Source organism: Culicoides brevitarsis, chromosome 2 (assembly GCF_036172545.1).
Source record: "Culicoides brevitarsis isolate CSIRO-B50_1 chromosome 2, AGI_CSIRO_Cbre_v1, whole genome shotgun sequence".
Lineage (NCBI taxonomy): Eukaryota > Metazoa > Arthropoda > Insecta > Diptera > Ceratopogonidae > Culicoides > Culicoides brevitarsis.
The window spans coordinates 36,235,656-36,256,566 of NC_087086.1; the positions used below are offsets into that span (position 1 = coordinate 36,235,656).

At 26.5% G+C, this 20,911-nt stretch overlaps 3 protein-coding genes across 5 annotated transcripts in view; all 3 read left to right on the plus strand.

The window, feature by feature from the left end:
* Positions 1–7,024, plus strand: part of LOC134829043 (methylcytosine dioxygenase TET-like) — a 54,287-nt gene extending 47,263 nt beyond the window's left edge. The window contains exons 4-5 of the mRNA XM_063842035.1: positions 6,751–6,950; positions 7,000–7,024. Coding sequence (XP_063698105.1) covers positions 6,751–6,950; positions 7,000–7,024 — 225 coding nt within the window. The remainder of the gene's footprint in view (positions 1–6,750; positions 6,951–6,999) is intronic.
* LOC134832788 (methylcytosine dioxygenase TET) overlaps positions 1–15,790 on the plus strand; it is a 43,195-nt gene extending 27,405 nt beyond the window's left edge. Inside the window, exons 1-6 of one of the 3 annotated variants that reach the window (XM_063846947.1) lie at positions 223–284; positions 6,751–7,140; positions 8,352–10,391; positions 11,480–11,889; positions 12,093–12,767; positions 13,748–15,790. In XM_063846947.1, coding sequence (XP_063703017.1) covers positions 7,114–7,140; positions 8,352–10,391; positions 11,480–11,889; positions 12,093–12,767; positions 13,748–15,641 — 5,046 coding nt within the window. In that variant the 5' untranslated portion in view covers positions 223–284; positions 6,751–7,113 and the 3' untranslated portion in view covers positions 15,642–15,790. Of the gene's footprint in view, positions 1–222; positions 285–925; positions 1,018–6,750; positions 7,141–8,351; positions 10,392–11,479; positions 11,890–12,092; positions 12,768–13,747 lie in introns of those variants that run through there. The other 2 variants (XM_063846946.1, XM_063846944.1) reach the window with 2 other exon arrangements.
* A 3,836-nt stretch (positions 15,791–19,626) lies between these two features.
* Positions 19,627–20,911, plus strand: part of LOC134830672 (serine-rich adhesin for platelets) — a 39,470-nt gene continuing 38,185 nt past the window's right edge. Inside the window, exon 1 of the mRNA XM_063844226.1 lies at positions 19,627–20,311. Within this exon, the coding sequence (XP_063700296.1) occupies positions 19,889–20,311 (423 nt within the window). The 5' untranslated portion in view covers positions 19,627–19,888. The remainder of the gene's footprint in view (positions 20,312–20,911) is intronic.

Consider the following 20,911-nt stretch of genomic DNA (forward strand, 5'->3'; position numbering starts at 1 on the left):
TACTAGTACTTCTACAACAACTACAACAAGCACATATTATGTGGATATATTTACTACGCGAAAGAAGCAGCTAAAAAAAAATTTTAAAAAAAATAACGACAAAGAAGGAATAAATGTAATAATACAAGAAAATATATAAAAAAAAGTGAAGAAAAAAAATATATATTTTACTATTTAAAAAAAATTTCATCTTTAAAAAAAATTAAGTGAAAATTCATGAATAAAATAATAAAAAGTTCGTTAAAATTTAATTTAACTTAAAACGGATATCTTAATGAAAAAAGGTTAGATTTTCTATATGTATATATACAATAATAAAAAAAATATATATTAAAAAGTTTTCCAATTTATTTATTTTATCTTAAAAAAAATAAATAAGAAAACTTAAAAAAAATACGGAAATTTATATTTTTCTTTTAATTTAAAAAAAAATTATTTTCGTATATATTTATTATTTTTTTTTTCAAACAAAAATAAATATTAAAAAAAATATATATTTAAATAGCATTCTGGCAGACGAGTGAGAAATCTTCATTCAAGTAAAAAAAAATAATAATAATCAAATATTAAGTGAAGAAAAAAAAATATTTAACCGAGTTGTGAAATTCATGCAAGCGAGATCGAGAAAGCAAGGAAACCAAACAAGAATATCAAATATTTGTTCAAGAAGATATAGAAACATAAATATATTTTTAAATAAAAAAAATCGTCTCATTATGTTGGTTTGTTATCGCTTCTAGAGATAAAATAAAAAAAGAGGAAAAAAATAAATAAATAAATAAAAAGTTTTAACACGAAATTTAAATAAATGAATGATCAATAAATAAATAGCACCGAAAAAAAGAAAAAAAAAATAATTGTGTGGTGACAAAAATGAATTTTAAAGTGAAAAATTTAATTAAAAAATAAAATTTTTTAATTAAACATTTTTTTTGATCATTTAAAAAAAAAATGACAAAAAATTAAACATTAAACATAAAATAAATTAAACAATCTCAAAAAATACTTGAAAAAAAAGTGAGTTGTTGCAATTATTTATTTTATTATTAATATTAAATTTTATTATTAAACTTGATGATGACATAAAAAGTGTTAATTAATTATTTGCAATGAAAAAATATTAAAATCTATAAATAAATTTAAAATAATATTATTTTAATTTAATTCGTAAACAACATGTCTTATTATAAAATAACTTTAACTTACATAAAAAATTTTAATATATATTTATTTTACATAACATTCGATAAAAGTTCATTTATTTATATTCCGCAGTAAATTGGAATATTTTACGCTATTTTTGTATATATAATAGTAATTGTTTGTTTCATTCATTTTTTTTCGAAAAAAAAAAAATAAAATAAAACAAAAAAAAAGTTAAAAAGTTTGTGTTCCTTGTTGAACTTCGTTGTTTCTAAATAAATGACGTTGCCGTTATTATTTTATGAATCAAATGAAAACGAAATTAAATTATTATTATTATTATTTATACATTTCAGTTGCATACAGGACGTCGTTGTTTCGTGATGATGATACAATATCATTATATATATAATATAAATAAATGTATAAACAACAAACATATGTTATATTAAATTGTGTGTGTTTGTGTATATTTTTTGTTGTTTGTATCTCTCGCATTCGTCGTGTGTATAAAAATTTTATAAAATTTTTGTGTTATCAACATCATAAACTCTCTCACACACGAAATACGCGGCAAATATATATTATATATGATACAGACAAAAATATATACAAATATGAGTCAAATATTTCCGCGTATTTAAATAGAACACAAAAGTTGAAACAAAAAGTGGAAGTGTAACAAGTGATATTGTTGTTGTTTTGTTACTCTTCTCTCACTCTCTGTGTTATTATTATTATGATTTTATTATTTTTGCGTATTTTTGCCGGGCGGTAAATATTTTTCGGTGTGCATAAAACTAATTGATGCACTTTTTCATGTTATTTAGTGTTAATCGAGTCAATTTATAAAAATATTCGATTTTTTTTATGAAATTTATGAAAAATAAATAAAAACCAATTTAAAAAAGTTTAAAAGTTAAATTAATTTTTTTCGATATTAAATTTATTTCTTTAAAAAAAAATATATAATTTAAATTTTCCATCAAGAAAACTCAAATAACAAATTATGGAGGGTTTCTGTCACATCATTTTATTATGATTTCCATAAAAATACACCTTGCTACGAAAAAAAATGTATAATAATAAAAATAATGTACACGAAAAAAAAAATATAATTTAAAAAGTTCCACAAATTTTTTTTTTCGTAGTTGATTGTTATACAAACAAGAACAAATTCCACATCGTACAATAAATATTTCGTACTTTTTTCATATCCTGTCTGGGTATTGTGTATTATACATATATATTATATATATAAATATAATTATATATATATATAATGTTGAGAAATACAGGATACTTACAGAAAAAAATTATATATAAAGTTTTCACTCTTCTTCGTTCGTTCGTTCGCTGCTGCTGCAGAGAAAATTAAAATAAAAATCATAAAAATATTAAACTTTTTCCATTTATATGTATGATGATAACATATATATATACATAAGTATACGTTGCACAAAAAAAAAATAATAATGAAACTCCTACACACATTCATGTACATGAAGGTACTTGAAAGTTGAAGTTTTTTTTTTATAACGACCGATGTTTGTTATAGAAAGTGCCACTATTAGTATAAAAAAAATTTATAAACCCACAAGATTTTTTCTCTCTGTTTTTTTTATTATTTTTTATTATTATAAAAAAAAATAATGTATGTATTAAAAAAATTAATCAAAACTTTTTTCTAGAGGCAATCGTTTTGTGTCTCATATAGAAAGATATTCTTTTCATAACTTTTTTTTTTCAAACAATTTTTTTTTTAATTTTTCAAAAAAAAAAGTTAAACAAGAGGGAAATTGAATCAAGCTCGTATATTTCTATACCTTATAACATTAAGGCTCATTCATCAGTATTTTACCTCCTCAATTTCGTTCTATTTATATTTGCAAAAAAAAAAAAAAAAAAAACATGAATAAAATTTTAAATAAGGAAACTTTTTTTTATTTATTTTTCCTTTTCTTTTTTTGTGAAATAAAATAATAAAAAAAAATCTTGTGACCTGGAAGAGTTCATTATATATATTTTTTTTTAATTTTAAATAAACATACATGTTTTTTTTTAAAATAATAATTTAAAACAAAAAAAAAAGATAAAATAATAGATAATTATATCTCTGTCCTTGAAATAAATAAAAACTTGTAAAATTTATTACACTCTCATGAATGAATGAAAGGCATGGCATGGAGCGAAAGAACAAAAATGTACTTTATTTTATTTTATTCAAATAATGGCAAACTATATATTTTGCAGCAAGCAAGTTTTATCTCTTCCGACAATCTAATTTTTTTTTTGCTTGCTTTTTTTATTTATTTATTTTTTCTTTGCTCGTTCGTTTTATATAAATTGGTATAAATAATACAAAATAATATATAATCGTTATAAATCGGATATCCAAAACATTATACATTCATGTATTTTGTATTATAAAATAAAAAAAAAAAATAAATATAGAGGAAAAAGAAGGAAGGAAATTTGTTTTTACATTTTTCGATAAAATAAAATTCAAACAAAATTAGTAGAAACTTTTTTTTAAATAATAATATATATAACATGCATAAAATAATTTAAAACAAAGTTTTTTTACCTTTTCAATAAATAATTTATGAAATCTAATTAAAAATTCTTCTATAATAATAACAAAAAAGGTCTTTATAATCTTTTTCTCTTTCCAAAACTTAATTTTATTTTACTTAACTCCCCAACATATACACCTTTATTATTATTAAAATAATAAAATTTCTTTCAAACATTTACCTTTATATTATTTTATACAACATATATGTTATATATAGTTTGTATAATAATAATAAATGCATATTGTCGTTGTGGTCGATTTTCATTTTATGCATATTAAACATCCTCTTCTTCATTGTATGTTATAGATATAGTATAATAATATAATATAATGCAAAAGAGAGTGTGAGACAAAGTCCAATAAATACATGTCTCTTATTGTTGTCTGAGCTGCATATATTGTGCAGTCTCCTGCAAACGATAAGACTCCGAACCGAAACATTATTTTGTACATTTTGTGCCATTAATTTTATGAAAACATGATACGTTTCATACATACATACTCGGGAAAATGTATATGTTTAATAATAATAATAACAAAAGAAAATTGAGGAAAATTTTCGAAAATTTTAGAATCATGTTAATTTATTTATGTATGTACCTACGGAGGTATATATTCGTTAGAAAAGACTACTGGCCACAGTTCCCATTTATCTTGCTTATACAAAATGTATATGCGGATTGGCAGCGGGTCGTTTAGTTGGAGGAAAAGAGTGTGAGAGATAAATTTCTGTATATAGTTTTGGCTTCCTGAAAACCAAAACTTCCTTTTTGTGTATTCATGGAAATGTGTGTTTTTTTTAAATATTTATCAGAAAATTAATGAGACGTTATTCGGGCATGTGGTTCGTTCCATATTAAAGAAAAAATCGGAAAATTAACTATAAAATGAAAATTTTTTTATTAGTTTATTTTCTATAATTTTTCATATTTTTTTTTTTAAATTATTCGAAAATTGAATTTTTAGCTCTTTGAACAAATAATAGGATTTATAATAAAAATTAATTTATTTTAAACAAAAATTAGTTTAAAAAATTAAAATAAAATAATACTTAAATATTATTAAAAAAATTAAATTTAATTATTTTATAATTTATTTTTTTATTAAATGAAAAAATTATTTCGATATTGAAAAAATGTGAATATAAATCTAAAATTATAAATAAATAATTTTAAATAGATTTTGATGATTTTTGTGAAAAAAGTTAATAATTATTTACATTAAATCGCAAAAAAATATTTTTTTATAGCTTTTTGAATCAATAATAGGTTTCATAAGGGAAATTTATATATTTTTAGCAAAAATAAATCTAAAAAGTTATTTTAAAAATATTTCTGCGATTTAATGTGAATAATTATTAAAATAATTTTTTTTCATGAAAATCATCAAAATATTTTTAAGTTAAATTCTTCTATAATTTTAGGTTAATTTTCAGATTTTTTCAATATTGAAATATTTTTTTTTTAATAAAAAAATAAATTATTAATTTTTTAATTAAATTAAATTTAATTTTTAATAATTTTGAGTATTTTTTAAATTTTTTTTTTCTAAAAATTCAATTCTATTTAATTTTTTTTTTAATTTCTAAAATTATTTGATTTTTTAAATAAAATTTTAATAAATTTTTTTAACCAAATTTTAAATTGATAAAAAAATAATTTCATATAATTTTAATCATATTTTTCAATAGTTTTTTAACATATTTGAAATATATGAAAAATATTAAGAAAAAAATTATTATTATTAAAAAAATATTTAAAAAAAATTGCAAAATTTTAAAAATTAAGTAAAAAAATTCCAAAACAATTTTTTAATATTAAAAAATTGTAAAATTATTGTTTGTAGAATTTTATCATGAAAAAAATTTTTTTTTGACTAAAAATTGCAAAATAATTATTTTTAGAATTTTTCATCATGAAACAAACCATGAAACATGCATGAAAAATAATGTTAATGATAACAAAAAGATGACCCTCCCAAAAATTATTCAAATATTATTATTTTTTGAAGAAATTTTTGTCTGTTACATCGATAAATAACTGCGAACTAACTCTCCAAGTCGTGCATCGTACGCAAAATTAAATCAAAATATTTACGTTTAATTTATTATTTAATGTTTTTCTTTAGTTTCATGCTTTTACCCCGACCGAAATTGCGTCTCCTCCGTCGACGTCGTGTTGTTGTTTTCATTATTATTGTTGTTGTTGTTGTCAGTGGAAATGAATTTCCCCAACCGCCAAGCAACCTTCTCCGTTAATGTTTGGAAAATTTTGTTATTTTATTATGGTTTCATTGCATCAACAACGACGACGAGAATGGCAGTTAGTTGTTCTTCGATATATTTTTTACGCAAAATGGCGTTCTCTTTTATTTATTAGTTTTTTGTTTGTTTCTTCAATAACGAGACAGATATTTTTTTGCAAGAATTTTAATGTCCAAAATTCCGAAAAAATTATTTATTGAATTTTTTTCTATTTTTTTTTTGTTGAGATAAAAAAAACTAATCTTTGAAAGTTATTTTTAGTGATCATAAATTTAATTTTTGAAGTATTTTTAAATTATTTTTCTGTCGTATTTAGAGGAAAAAATAAAAAATAATGATCACGATGTAGCAGGGGTGTCGCGCGCCAATCAAAAAAGACGAATTTCGTAATTTTTTTGAGATTTCAAAGGTGCCGCCTCTGTCTTACCTCTCGCTCTCTTATATAACGCGCAGACATAAATATACGAAATATAATAATAATTATTACACGAAATTGATCATAAATTATTGCCAAAACATAAATTTCCTGCACAATCAGCAAAGTAACGTGTACGAGATGATTAATGGAAACTCTTTTGTAAAACCCTTGCGCGCCATTCAGGCGTACAGTAGACGATGATAATAATAAATTTCAACGTATCTTGAATATTGTATGTTATTATTATTATTTTAAGGGCTCAAGTTTTTCTGCATCGAAAACTTTTGCGATCGATAAATTATGAATTTTTGATTAAATTTTTCGTTTTTTTTTTCTCTCTCTTTGCAGAGCGGTCGAGGAAGAAAAGCCCGTAACGCTGTCTCTCCCAAATCAGCACAAGTCCCAACATCGTCAATCAGTCCAATTCCGGCGCCAACAACGACGACAATTGTCCCGCAGCCATCTCCGAGTCCCGCTACCCAGAATTCCACACAATCGCAACTCAATGTGGTAACGAGTGCGACGCCAATTGTCAGCCAACATCAGCAGCAGGTGAACCAAAATCAATCGATAGTTGTTTCGAGTCAGCCGCCGCAGCAGCAGCAACAACAACAACAGATAATATCGATTCAGCAGCAGAACAACGGGCAACATCACCAAAATCACACGACATCTGCAAGTATTATCCAGCAAACAGCCACAATTACCACAATGAAGGATCAATCGCAGCAACCAATGGTGAGATTTCTTTGAATTTTTTTTTAATTTTTTTTTTTTAATATTTAAATTAAATTAGATTTTTCAATGTTTTGTCAATATTTTCCTTTTTTTGCATCTAAAGAAACAAAAATTTTAATTTTTTCACCTGAAAATAAAAAAAAAATTAAAAATTTTGTGTTTCAAAATAATTTTACTCAAATGATTTTTTTTAATAAACAAATAATATTTTCCATGAAAAAAAAAATATTTTTTTTTTTTATTTTTTGAAAAATATTTATTTATTTATTTTTTTTTTTTTTTGATTTAAAGTTAAATAATATTTTTTTTATAATTTCAAATTTAAAAATATTTTTTTTATATTAATTTGCAAAATTGATTTTTTAATTTTTGAAAAATGAGATTTTTTTGAAAATCTAAAATTTAAAATTAATTTTTTTTAATTTTTTTTTAAATTTAAATTTTTAATATTTTATCTCTAAATTTTCTCTTTTTCATTTAAAAATAATTGAAAATTGAAATTTTTCTCTTAAATTTATAAAAATGTTAAAATTTTGTGTTTTTAAAGTAATTTTAGTCAAAAATTTTGAAAAAAAAAAAAAATTATTTTTTTAAATTAATTTTTATTTTTAATTTTTTTTTAAAATTAAAATTTAAAAAATAATAAATTTTTTTAAAAAAAAAAATATTTGAAATTTAAAAATTTTATGAAAATTTTAAAATTAAAAAAACTACAAAAAATCTTTGAAATCCAAAAGAAATTAAAAAAAAATTTTAGAATTTTTTAATTTTAAATAATTTTTTTAACATTTAATGATTTTTTTTTTTAATTATTTTTTATATTTTTTGAAAGTTTATGAAAATTTAAAAAATAATATAAAATATTATTTTCTCAAATTATTTTGAAAATTAATTCTAAATATAAAATTTACAATTATAAATTTATTTTTTTTTAAATTAAAAAAACAAAGTAAAATTGCACAAGATTTTCGAAATATTTCTTGTTCTTTTTTCTATTTTGGTTTTTTTTTTGACAAATTTTGAAGATTTTTTATTATTTTGTAAAAATTTTCATTTGCTTGGTTTGGATTAATTGAAATAAATTTTGATCCTTATATAAAAAAAAATCCAAAATCCTGAAAAAAATTCAAAACATTGAAAAATTTAATAAATTAAAAAAAAATTGAATTTTAAAACAAATTTTAATAATTTTTTTTTTAAATTTCTTACAGACCCCCATGGCATTCTACCCAACATGGCAAGCTGATCCAACACAAGGATGGCAAAATCAGTTCATCCAACAAATCCCGCAAAACACACCTACAATTGCTCCATTGGGAAGTTCCCTCGACTTCCAACCACAAGGTTATGCATATCAAGCAAACAGTTATGTCCAAACGGGACTTGGCTTCGATCCAAATTACGGACGTCCCACATACGCGAGTCCCAATTACATGTCGAACCAACTTCCGCTCAGCAATCAAGTGTCATTGCAAAGCGTCAACTTTGCGCCAACTGTCACATACGCCGGTCAAGTATCAAGCGGACCCGCTTTACTCCTTGGCAGCGGTCAAAATGGCGCCGAAACGCAAAAACAGTTGTCGGGAAACGACATGCCTGGCTATCCACGAGTGAGCAACGTTCCGCAGCGCTCACTCAATTGTAATGGATATCCGGGCAGTGAATATAGCGGAACACAAACCCAATCAACTCCCCAAAATAGCAACAGTAATAGCGCGACGTCACAATCATCCTCGGCATCGATGCAACCGCCCTCTGCAAGTATGACGTCATCATCCCCGAGCAGATCGCGCCCAAATTCTAACCAACAAATTTATTCGCCGAGCCATTTGAATGCCAATATGAGCACTTATAGCAGCTCGCCGAGTCACACAACGACTCCCGCCATGAGCTACGGAAGTCAAGACAATCAAAATGGACAAAGCCCGGGCAGTAATGGAAATTCGGGCGATTGGGCCTGGAATAATGGGATGTCGCAAGGGCAGCAGGAAATGTTCAACCAATCAGATCGCGTTAACCTGAATACGCGGTTAAAAACGATGATATTGAACAAAGAAACGCAAGACGATCCCAAATTGGGCGGAAATGACCAATCTCAAGCTCAGACCGGTCATTTTTTATCGTATAGCCACCACCTCCGAGACACACCGAACAGCAGTATGAACGACAATAACACGACGGTGCCCGCCCCAGATGCGAGCAACGTCGATTCATTCGGGCGTGGTGGCATATCTGAGACGTGGAAGTTCGGCAATCCCGAATTTCCCGCCAAAACAAGCAGCAACAAGAAGCAGGATTTTGAGCAGAAGCAGCAATCAATTGAGAAAAGTATCGAAGATAGCAGGCGCGAAAACGCAGAACGTTACGCCTCATCGCCATATTATGGCAGCACGAGCAGTAAAAGCAATAATAATAGTAGTAATGATAAGATGCAACCACAGAAAAACAAGAGTCCGAACAAGAATCCCTCGTATTCGTCGAAATCCAGTCACGACAAAGTCAAACGCGAAACTTTCGACCCCTACGATTTTGACGCGAATCGCAGTGTGAAACAAGAATCCGACGCCGCACGTCCCGAAGCTTTCGAGAAAAACTACCAAAGTTTCATCAAATATTCGGATTTTGTCGAAAATCAACAATCCCAAACCCAAACACAACAACAATCGACATCAGCGCCATCTGTCGACCCTAAACTCGAATCACAACCGAATTATTATCTGCCATCTTACGGCAATTATTCGGGTTTTCAGCCGTATCCAACTTACTCCCAAGGTTACACAAATCTCACGCCACAAAACTCGTACACGCCCCAAGAAACGCCCGGCATCAATCAGTCGAGTAACAGTGCGTTTATGGCGACAAATCAGCAACAATCGACGACGACAGCGACAACTACGACGAATTTCGAGCAGCAAATTCCCGCACACACATATCCAAAAATAATTGGCGCGACGACAAATACCTCGAGTGCCGCTGCCAAGTCAGATAATGGCGAGCTGAGTCAAGACAGTGGCACGTTAACGCCAAAAATTGAGCCGGAATATTCGTCGGAGTTTAGTCAAGGAGAGACTGGGACGCCTGTTAATGAGGGGCAAAGTACGAGTCAGAGTAGTGAGTCGGAAAATGCCGCAAATGTCGAGAAAGTTGACGTGAAGAAGGAGGGAAAAGAAGAAAAGCCGAAAAAAGTGAAGAAAGAGGCGAATGCAGAGGCGGGAGATGCGCCAGCGAAGCCCAAACCGAAAAGAGTGAGAGTAAGTTTTGATATTTTTTATAAAAATCTTTAAAATTTATTGAAAAATTGCAAAATTTACATGAAAATTAATTCATTTTGATCCAAAGTTCAATAATTTAATGAAAATTTTAGTTCAAAAAAAATTTTAAGTTTTCATAAAATTTTTAAAAATTTCTTTTTGAAAAAAACTAAATTTGAAATTTTATGAAATTTGATCAAAAAAAAATTGTATGATACAAATTTAATTAATTTTTTTTATTAAATTAATTTAAAAAAAAAAATTCAAAATTTTTTAAATTAAATAAAAATTTTAGACTTTTGTCTTAAAAAAAATTAAAATTTCCTTTAAATATAAAATTTTATTTTTTTAAAATTTTTTTTTTACTTTCAAACCTTTTGGGTTTTGATCGAAAATTTAAAAAATTAGAAAAAAATTTATTAAATTAATTCAAAAAATTTTTTAATTAAAGTTTAAAAAAAACTAATTTTGATGAAAATTTCAAAAAATTCAATTAAAAAAAATTCTGTTACAAAAATTCGTAAATCGCATTCTCGCTAATTCAAATAAATTTCAATATAAATTTTTATATATTTTTTTAAATTTTTATTTTATTTTTATTTTCAAATCTTTTGAGTTTTGAAAAAAAATTTATGAAATTATAAAACAATTCATAAAAGTCAAAAATTAATAATTTAGAGAAAATTTGAGTTAATTTTTTTTTATATTTTTTAAAATTAAATTAAAAAGCTAAATATAAAATTTTATAAATTATGATGAAAATTGTCGAAAATTTTTTTAAAAAAAATTAAAAATTGGGAAAAAAACTAAAATTTTTTCAAAAAATTAAAAATTTTTAAAAATTTTGAAAAAGCTTAACAAAATTGAAAAATTAAAAATTTAAAAAGTAAAGAAATAAATTAAATTTATAAAAAATTAATTGAATTTACAAAAAATAAAAAATTTCCTATTTTGATAAAAATTTCATAAAATTCAATTCAAAAAATTTTCCGTTACAAAAATTCGTAAATCGCTTCATAGCTAATTCAATAAAAAAATTCAATATCGATTTTCACTAAAATCTAATTTTATCTCCTTTACTTCCGCAGAACAAAAAGAAAAAAGAAGACAAAAACAAAGATAAAGACGACAAACCATCCGATCCAAAGCCCGAAGAAAAAAAGGAAATTGTCGAAACAAAAGCGATGAAAAAGGCAAAAGATCCTCTCAGCATAAAACCCGAACTCCCCAACTGCGATTGTTTCAAAGATGAAAAAGCGCCGCCCGAACCCGGGAGTTATTACACGCACTTGGGATGCGCCGCCACACTCGCCGACTTGCGAAAAGAGATCGAACAACGCGTCGGCATCACGGGCAAGCAACTTCGCATCGAAAAAGTCGTTTACACGGGCAAAGAGGGCAAATCAAGTCAAGGATGCCCCATCGCCAAATGGGTGATTCGACGCGTCGATCCGGAAGAAAAACTCCTGTACATCGTCAAAAATCGCAAAGGACACCGGTAAGCGACAATGGTCACGATATCGTCTATTTTTTTTGTTTATCGTCAACTTTAATCCGGATATTTGCTTTGCCTAATTAATTTCTTATCGCGCGACGTCACTCCGAAGCAAATATCTGGAATTAAGTTGTTTGAGTTTTGATAAAAAAAAAACGAAAAATCGTAAAATATTGCTCACTGTATGTTTGCTTTGTTACTTACAGATGTAAGGCATCGTGGCTGGTAATATCGATTGTCGTATGGGACGGCGTGCCTCCGCATGAGGCAGATAGCGTTTATCGCATGCTAATCCACAAACTAAACAAATTCGGTTTGCCGACGACGCGGCGCTGTGCCACGAACGAGAATCGAACGTGCGCGTGTCAAGGCTTGGATCCCGAAACGTGCGGCGTCTCCTACAGCTTCGGATGTTCGTGGTCCATGTACTACAACGGATGCAAATACGCCCGTTCCAAAACTGTTCGGAAATTCCGTCTTTCGGTGAAAAATGAAGAAGCTGAGATCGAAGAACGCATGAATATTCTCGCGACGATGTTGGCGCCAATTTATTCCATGGTCGCTCCCAAGTCGTACGAGAACCAAACGCAGCACGAACGCGAAGCCTACGATTGTCGTTTGGGTCTGAAGCAAGGAAAGCCGTTCTCCGGAGTGACTTGTTGCTTGGATTTTTGTGCGCATACGCATCGCGATTTGCACAATATGCAAGATGGATGTACGGTGCAGGCGATTTTGCTGAAACCGCGACCTTATGGAATGCCGCCCGATGATGAGCAGCTGCATGTGTTGCCCATGTACACGATGGATACGACGGATGAATTTGATGACGAGGAAGCGCAAAAGAAGAAAAATGAGACTGGAGCGTGCAAGTTGTTGGATAAGTGAGTGTAAAATATTGTTTTCTTTTTGAAGGTTTTTCGAAATTTTATTTTCGTTCAGAAAAAAAAAATTGAAAAAATTTAATTTTAATGAAAACTTATCGAAAATATTCTATTTTTGGAAAAAAAAATCTAAAAAATATGATAATTTTATTTTAAAAAATTAAAAAAATTAAATTTAGAAAAAATTAATTTCTTCAAAAATTTCTTTTGAATTAATTTTATTCCCCATTTTTTTTTTTTTTTTTTGATAAAAAAATATTTTTAAAAAAATAAACTTTTTCCATAAATTTAAATAACAAAATTTTTAATATTTTTAATTAATTTATTATAGCAAATTTTGAAAATTTCTGTAAAAAAAATTAAATTAAGTTAAATTATTTTTTTTTAAATTTCTTCTCACTTTTTTTTTTTTTTGATTAAAAAAATATTTAAAAAAAATAAATTTTTGATAAAATATTAATTAAAATTTTTGAAAAAAAAAAAATTTAATTTTTTTTCAAATTTAATAAAAAATATTAATTTTTTAAAAATTAAATTAAATTAAAAAAAATTAAAAAAAAAATTAAAAAAATTTTTCTTAAACTATTTCAATCTTTTTTTATTTTTTGATAGAAAAATTTAATTCAAAAAAAAATTTACGAAATCAAAAAAAAATTATTCGTATTTTGAATGGAAATTGTTAAAATTTTCGTTAAAAAAATAAAGTTTTGAAAAAATTTTAAATTTAATTTAATTTTTTTTTTTATTCTTTCTTTTTTTAAATTTTAATTTGTTTTTTATTAATTTTTTTTAATTTTTAAATTAAAAAAAATAAAATTGAATTTTTTTTAAATTGAAAAAAATTTTTTAAATTAAATTAAATTTTTAGTTTAATTTAAAAATTCAATTAATTATTTAATTTTTTTCGAACGAAAATAAAATTTCTATTTTATAAAAAATTGAAATTTTCTAACAAAATTTCAATTTTTTCTTAATTTCAGATTTCCAACGGAAGTTCGAGTACGTTCAACGCCCCTTCAACCTTGTCGAAGGCACGGCAAAAAGCGAAATAACGGCAAAGACGACGACGAATCGTTAGCTGATGAAATTTCCGAACCTCCCATGCCCGAACCAAAAGTCGATAACAAGAAAGAAAAACGCTCGAAAAAAGACAAAGACAATCTAAAAGCCCCGTCGACTCCAACAACGCCCGGAACGCCAACGACAAAAGTCAATCCCTCATCTAACTCGTCAATGTCGCCGCGCGCCGGCACCCCAAACAGCTTGAGCAACAATTCAAACTCTAACAGTGCTTTTACGACGCCGCCCTCGAGCGTTCAGCAACCCGCTGGAGCAACGCAACAATCGTCACAGCAGCAACAAGGACAACAGCAAGGGCAACAGCAACAAAAACCGCCCGGAAGCACAAGTCTCATCGACATGGCAAGCATGATAGACAACTTTACGGATGCGCAACTGCAATCCAACCAGATTTCAAGTACGGTCTTAGACTCTCCTTATGCTGCATACGATTATAATTTAGGCACTTATGTAGATACCCGAACGTATTACAATCAGTGGCCTGACTACGGATACGCGAACCGCAAACCGGAAGAGATTCCGGATACAACGACGCGTCCCGGCAGCAACAGCAGCAATTCAGCGTTCAGTCCGAGCATTTCCGAGCCGAAAACTCCGACAAATTTCACGAATTTGGAGGATTTCAAGCCGGGATTCCATCAAACGGAGCGTGGATTTGTGAAACCAAAGCCGCCAGACTATCACACGGGCTACGGGTATCACACGCCGGGCTATCCAAACCCCACATATCCCTATAGTCCCTATGAAAGCCCTTATAACAGTTATAATTACAACTACACCCAAAGTTATCAACCGTACAGTTATACGCCGGGACCCATGCCTCCGCCAGGCCCAACTTCCGTACCAACGCCGCCAAATTGGAGTTTATATCCGCATGCGAACCCTGCAGCGGCTGTTAGCAATCCTGTGCCCATCATGAAGGCGCCGGAAGCCCCAAAAGAGACCCTGGGCGAAATCAAGGAAATTAACGACAATTTGGATTGTTTCGAAGAAACCCAGATGGGGGGCGTTGCAATCGCACTTCAGCATGGAAGTCTCGTCATTGAATGTGCCAAACTGGAAATGCATAGCACAACAGCTCTAAAGCATCCAAATCGCTTGAATCCAACTCGCATGTCTTTAATCTTCTACCAGCATCGAAATTTGAACCGTCGAGCTCATGGCACTGCTGAATGGGCGGAAAAAATGCGTTTGAAAAAATTGGGATTGTCTGCGGGCGACGAAGAAATGCTCATGATGGATGACGACATCAAAGACGAACCCCTGGATGACTTTGACGACCCCGAAGCGCATTGGGGCTCGAATCGCATGTCACAAAAAAAATCCATGCCGCCATCAATGACACAAAAACCCATGTTAAACAAGGTTGTGAATCATCAAAACACCTCCTCCTCCTCCTCCGATATTCGGTATCATCATCCGCATCATTCGCATCATCATCAGCACACGACGACGGCACATCATCCGCCATCGCATCATCTTTCGCATCAAGGCACAGTTCCGCCCGCAAATAATCATCACATGATGCAACAATCGCACATCCCAGCGGGATACCAACAGCATCATGCGTCGCATCATCAACTACATGGCGCCGGTTCTGGGCTCGGAAATCATCATCATTTCGCGGGAAGCGGCGGAAGTGATCGTTCAACGCTTACGAGGACGACTACGAGTTGGACTACGCAATTCCCGATGCATCCGTGCATCACGACGGGACCATACTACGATAGTCAGGCAGCTGCTGCGGCAATGGGCCTTGCATTAGATCCGAATATGCCGCCGCCTCCAACTTGATTTCCGATCATTGACGTGTTTTAAGTTTTTTTCGCGCGCTTTTATTTATTTTTGTTTACTTTTTTGTAAAAATCGAATGAATACCGACGATCACCCATCGTCTATAATAAGGAGTATCGATAAGATCATCATTATACTATTTATTAAACATACACAAAAAACACAAGACACATAAATCATATAGAATATAATTAAATTAATTTATAAGCTATTACGCGTCAGTATTATTATACAAAAAAATGAAGAAAAAAAGATATTGTCTTACTATTATTATTATAAACTGCTTCTAACATCCTATTTTATACTATTTAATTCGTCTTCAAGATGAAATGCATATCTTCCTTAATTCTCTCAATTCTTTGCTGCTTGAAACTTAATTTTTGTAAATAGCTTAATTTTAAATTTTCTATTTTAAGGCGCCAAAAATAAAACTTTTTTATAATATATATATATTTATATATAATATAATAATATAATATATATTACATTATATATATATTGTATATATATAATATTATAATATATTATTATTATATATATTTTATATATATATATATAATATATTTTATATATAATATATATAAAATTATATAAAAAAGTTATATTTTTGTCCAATATTTAAAAAAAAAAAACAAACAAACACACTCCTCTTAAATTTAAATTTATTTTCTTTTACTAAAAAAAAAAATAATTATAAAAAAATTATGATAAATAATTATTATTATATAAATAGCATTTATTTATTAATGTCTATATGAATATAAGTTACTACATAAAAAATAGCCATAGTAGTCTTCTCAAAAAAAAAAATTATAAAAAATATCACATTCCTTTATTATTCATCATTTTCGTTAAAAAAATAATAATATGAGAGGAGACAAGCCATCATTATTAATTAATTGCCATACGAGCCATTTTATCCCCCATTTTATCACAAACAAATTATGTTTAGTCGATTGATCTCTTTTATTTTTTTTTATTAATCATGAACAAAGAAACCGTACAATCAATCAAATCACACACACTTAGATCTACATAAAGTTTGGATAATGTTAAAAAAAATTGTAAAAATTAATTAAATAGAATTTCGGACAATTTTCCATCATGAGTAAATATTAAAAAAAAAATGCTTCAAAAAAAAGTAACTTTATATACACATAAATAAATGAATAAGCATCTATTTTTTAATAAAACTTGCTTTTTTAAACATAAAAGTTTATATAAGAAGAATAGAAACATTAAATCTTCAGTATATAAAGAAAAAAATTTCATCCGTTTATTATTATTATATATTAAATTATATTATAAAAAGTTACAGAATCATCAAAAAAATATTATAATATAATTATATATAATAATTAATTAATAACAAAAAAAAATATATACTGAAAGAAAAATGATGCCAAATAATTTTGTCTGTATTAAAAACGATAAATATTTTTATCATTATCAAAAATAATAATAAAAAACATCGTTTAACCAATAATAAAAAAAAATAAATAAAAATAGCATTAACAGATAATAAGGTATGTTGTTAATAATATAATTATACACACAATAATAATAAATAATAATATAATTGTAATCATGTTCTTATTTTTTTTTATTATTGTTTTGACATACCAAAAATTTCATTTTTTAATTTTATTTTTAATTTTATTTAAAAACAAACAAAAAAATATTCTTATCTAAACTTTTTAACAATTAAGATATATATTTGAGAAAACATGAGATGATACCTACATACAATAATATAATGATGTATAAGATTATTTTATATATATAAAAAAAGTAAACGTATTATATAGAATTTAATTGAAGAAAAAAATTAAATTTAGAAATAGTAAACGTTAAAAAAATAATCATCATTATCATATAAATGAAAAAAATAATATAAAACACACACACACACATAAAAAATCATAAATATTTAAAAAGTTAATATAAAAAAAATTGTAGCGATGACTCAAAAAATATACATTAAATTACTATATATTAGGAATAAAAATGTTTAGAATATTATCAAGTAATAATAAATATGTAATAAAAGCAAGAAAAAAAACAATGTGTCATTTGAATAATTTTTTCGAGATGAAAAGAATGAATGAAAAATAAGTAAGTATTTGAAAAAAAAAGACAAAAAGTAATAAAAGACATTGTAAAATTTTAAAGTTTTATTCTCCAATCAATTTAATGTAGAAACATGCAAAAAAAGACATACATCAATAAGATGATAAAAAGTAGGTTCAAAAACTAAACTACAATATAAATAAACAATAAATCACTAAATAAATATATCAAATGAAAAAAAAAATAATTACTATGAAAAAAAAGGAATCATAATTTTTTTCTGTATAAAAATTTATTATAATTTATTCAACATGAAAAATATATGAAACATTTTGAAAGAATAATTTTTTGGGTTTTTTCTTAATTTTTCTTCACAAAAACGAATTTTTGGAGATTTTTAATAAAGGTAAGTTATTGTCTAATGTTGAAAGTTTAAAAAAATACCAAAAATTATGTGTTCAACATATATAAGATGATAACAGAAGTTGAGATTCAAATAAAAGTTAACATTTTCATACGCCTCATAAAATTGTTACGTAGCGTACAGTAGATGAACTAAAAACTCAAGAACTGAAAAGCCGATTTTACTTTTTTGACATTAATTTTTAATATTTGTAAGAAAAAGCAAAAAAGCTTGAAAATATAATTAAAATTTAATTTTTTATTAAATAAAATCTTGAAAATTTCTAAATATAAAAATTTTGAATCTGAACTGTTTATAAATTTTTGAATGAATTACCAAAATTTAAAAAAAAATCTAAAAAAAAAGAAAATATTACGATACATTTCAAGAAATTATTTTTATTATTTTATTTTCTTAACATTGACGAATTTATATTTTGTAGATTTTCATTAATTGAATTTTTTGAAATATTTTTGGATCTGATTTTCAAAAATTTATAATACTTTATATTAAATTTAAAAGCTCATTCAATTTTCATTCAATACATCAGAAAATTTTTTTTAAAATAAATTTGTTCATTTTATGATTTTTCGTAAAATTTCGATAATTATATTCGACTTTTTATTGAAAAATCTTCAAAATTTCACGTTTGATATTTTTTTCTATAAGATACTTAACTTAATAAGTAATAATTTTAAGGCTTATAAAATTTTTATTCAACTCAGCAAAAAATTTATTTATAACATTTGATGTTTTTTTTTTTAAATTTTGTATAAATATATTTAATATTTTGCTTCAAATTTTATTGAAAAATTTTATTATTTGTTAAAAATTAATTAAATTTGTAAAAAATTTATAAATTGAAATTAATTTAAAAAATAAATATTTAAAAATTTGTAATTAAGTTTAAAAATTTTTAATTAAAAATTTAAATTTTTTTTTATTTAAATTTTTTATTTAAAATGTTTTTAAATTTTTATTAAAATTTTCTGATTATTTTTTTTTTAATAATTAGGAGTATTTATTTCCAGTAATTTCTTATAAAATTTCAAGATATATGTGAGTCCTCTAAACCACACAGGCCCAAAAGTAAGTTCTATACCATACCTCAGTACGACATTCACCGGCTCCATGTACTTTACCATTTCAAATGTAAATCAGTTTAAATATAGCTGTTGATCGAGACACAGTGTCTTATTTTTGTACGGATTATTTTTTTTTAAATAATAAAAGTTAATAATTATTAAACGTGATTTTTATCAGTAGTGCCTCTCAAAGATAAAAATTGTTTATCTTGCAAAAATTATGTGAAAAAGTTATTCGAATCGGAAAAATATGTGAAAAACTCGTATTTTTTTACGAAAATATTTATTATCTGTGCAGTAAAAAGCAAATTGCTGTCATAAAAAATAATTAAAATATAAAATATTTAAATCAGCGAGAGATAAAAAAAATAATACAAATCTAAATTGTATGCAAAACAGTGTGAATGTTATTATAAAATATTACCACAGAGCCATATATTTATGTATGATATGTAAAAGAAAGAAACTAGTTTTATAAATATTTTTTTTTCTGTACCGATTTTTCCAACTAATAAATGTAAATAATTGGGTTATAATGAAAGTGCTCGTTCATCATTAAAATTTATACTGGTGTCGCGTCTCGCAAGTATTTAGTGTCTATCAAAGGAAATTGATCTGCATTCCTAAAAAATTTAAAAAAATTAAAAAATTATTAAATGGAATAAAAATTGATAAAAAAAAAATTCAAAATGCAAAGTAACGAAGTACGTATACCAAAAAATGCGGATTTTGATTTGTCGCCTTCTGCGCCGCCATGTCAGTATTTCAAGTCGTCGTTCGCACGGAGTCTCTCACTGACGTCATCCGGCACGAAATCCCTTGAACTTGACATAAATTTCGGATTATCGCCTTTCGAGATGTCACCCATCGATAAAGACATCACGGTAATCGAAAACAACAACAACAACAAAAAATACAAATTAAATGAGTCACCGAGATCCTTGTCGGGCGGTTCAATGGGCGCCATTAAAGCTGCCCGAAGTCTTCTTTTCTCCGGGGAACCAGATAAAAACTCGAATGTTGGTGACCAACTTAATCAATCAGCTGATCCGCAAAAACCTGATTGGAACGAGAATGAGAAGAAGAAGGAAAAAACAGCAGAAGAAAGTCAGGTAAATTTTTTTTTTCGTCTCATGTTTGGATTTTTTTCTTTTTGTGAATGAATGGGAATGACGACGTGATGGTAAACGAAAGTCGTTGATCAGGACAATGAGTAGTTGGTATGGTAACGAAAGTGTTTATTTTACTTTTTTTGAGAATTTTTGTTATTTTTGCCCTCATTGTTGCTTACTTTTATTGTAACAATGTTGTTAAGGCGATTTTGAGTGTGTGAGAATTTTTTACGAATGATCATGACATCTGTATAGTAATTTAATTTGGGTAATTTCTATTGATCAAGACGATTTTTTTAAAGGTCAATGAAAGTAAAAAAAAAAAAAATAAAAAAATTTAAAGAAAAATTTTTTTAGGTTAAAAAAATTAAAATCAAATAAATTAATTTCTTATTTTTTAAAGAATTTGAATAAAAAAAATTATTTTATCATTTTTCTTTTTTTTTGTAAATTAATTTAATTTTTAAAAATTAATTAATTTTTAAAAATTACTTCTCAAGACAATTTAATTTTATATTTAATTTTAATTTAATTTAATTTAAGCTAAAAATAAAATAATAAATAATTAAAAAAATAATAATAAAAAATATTAAAGAAAAT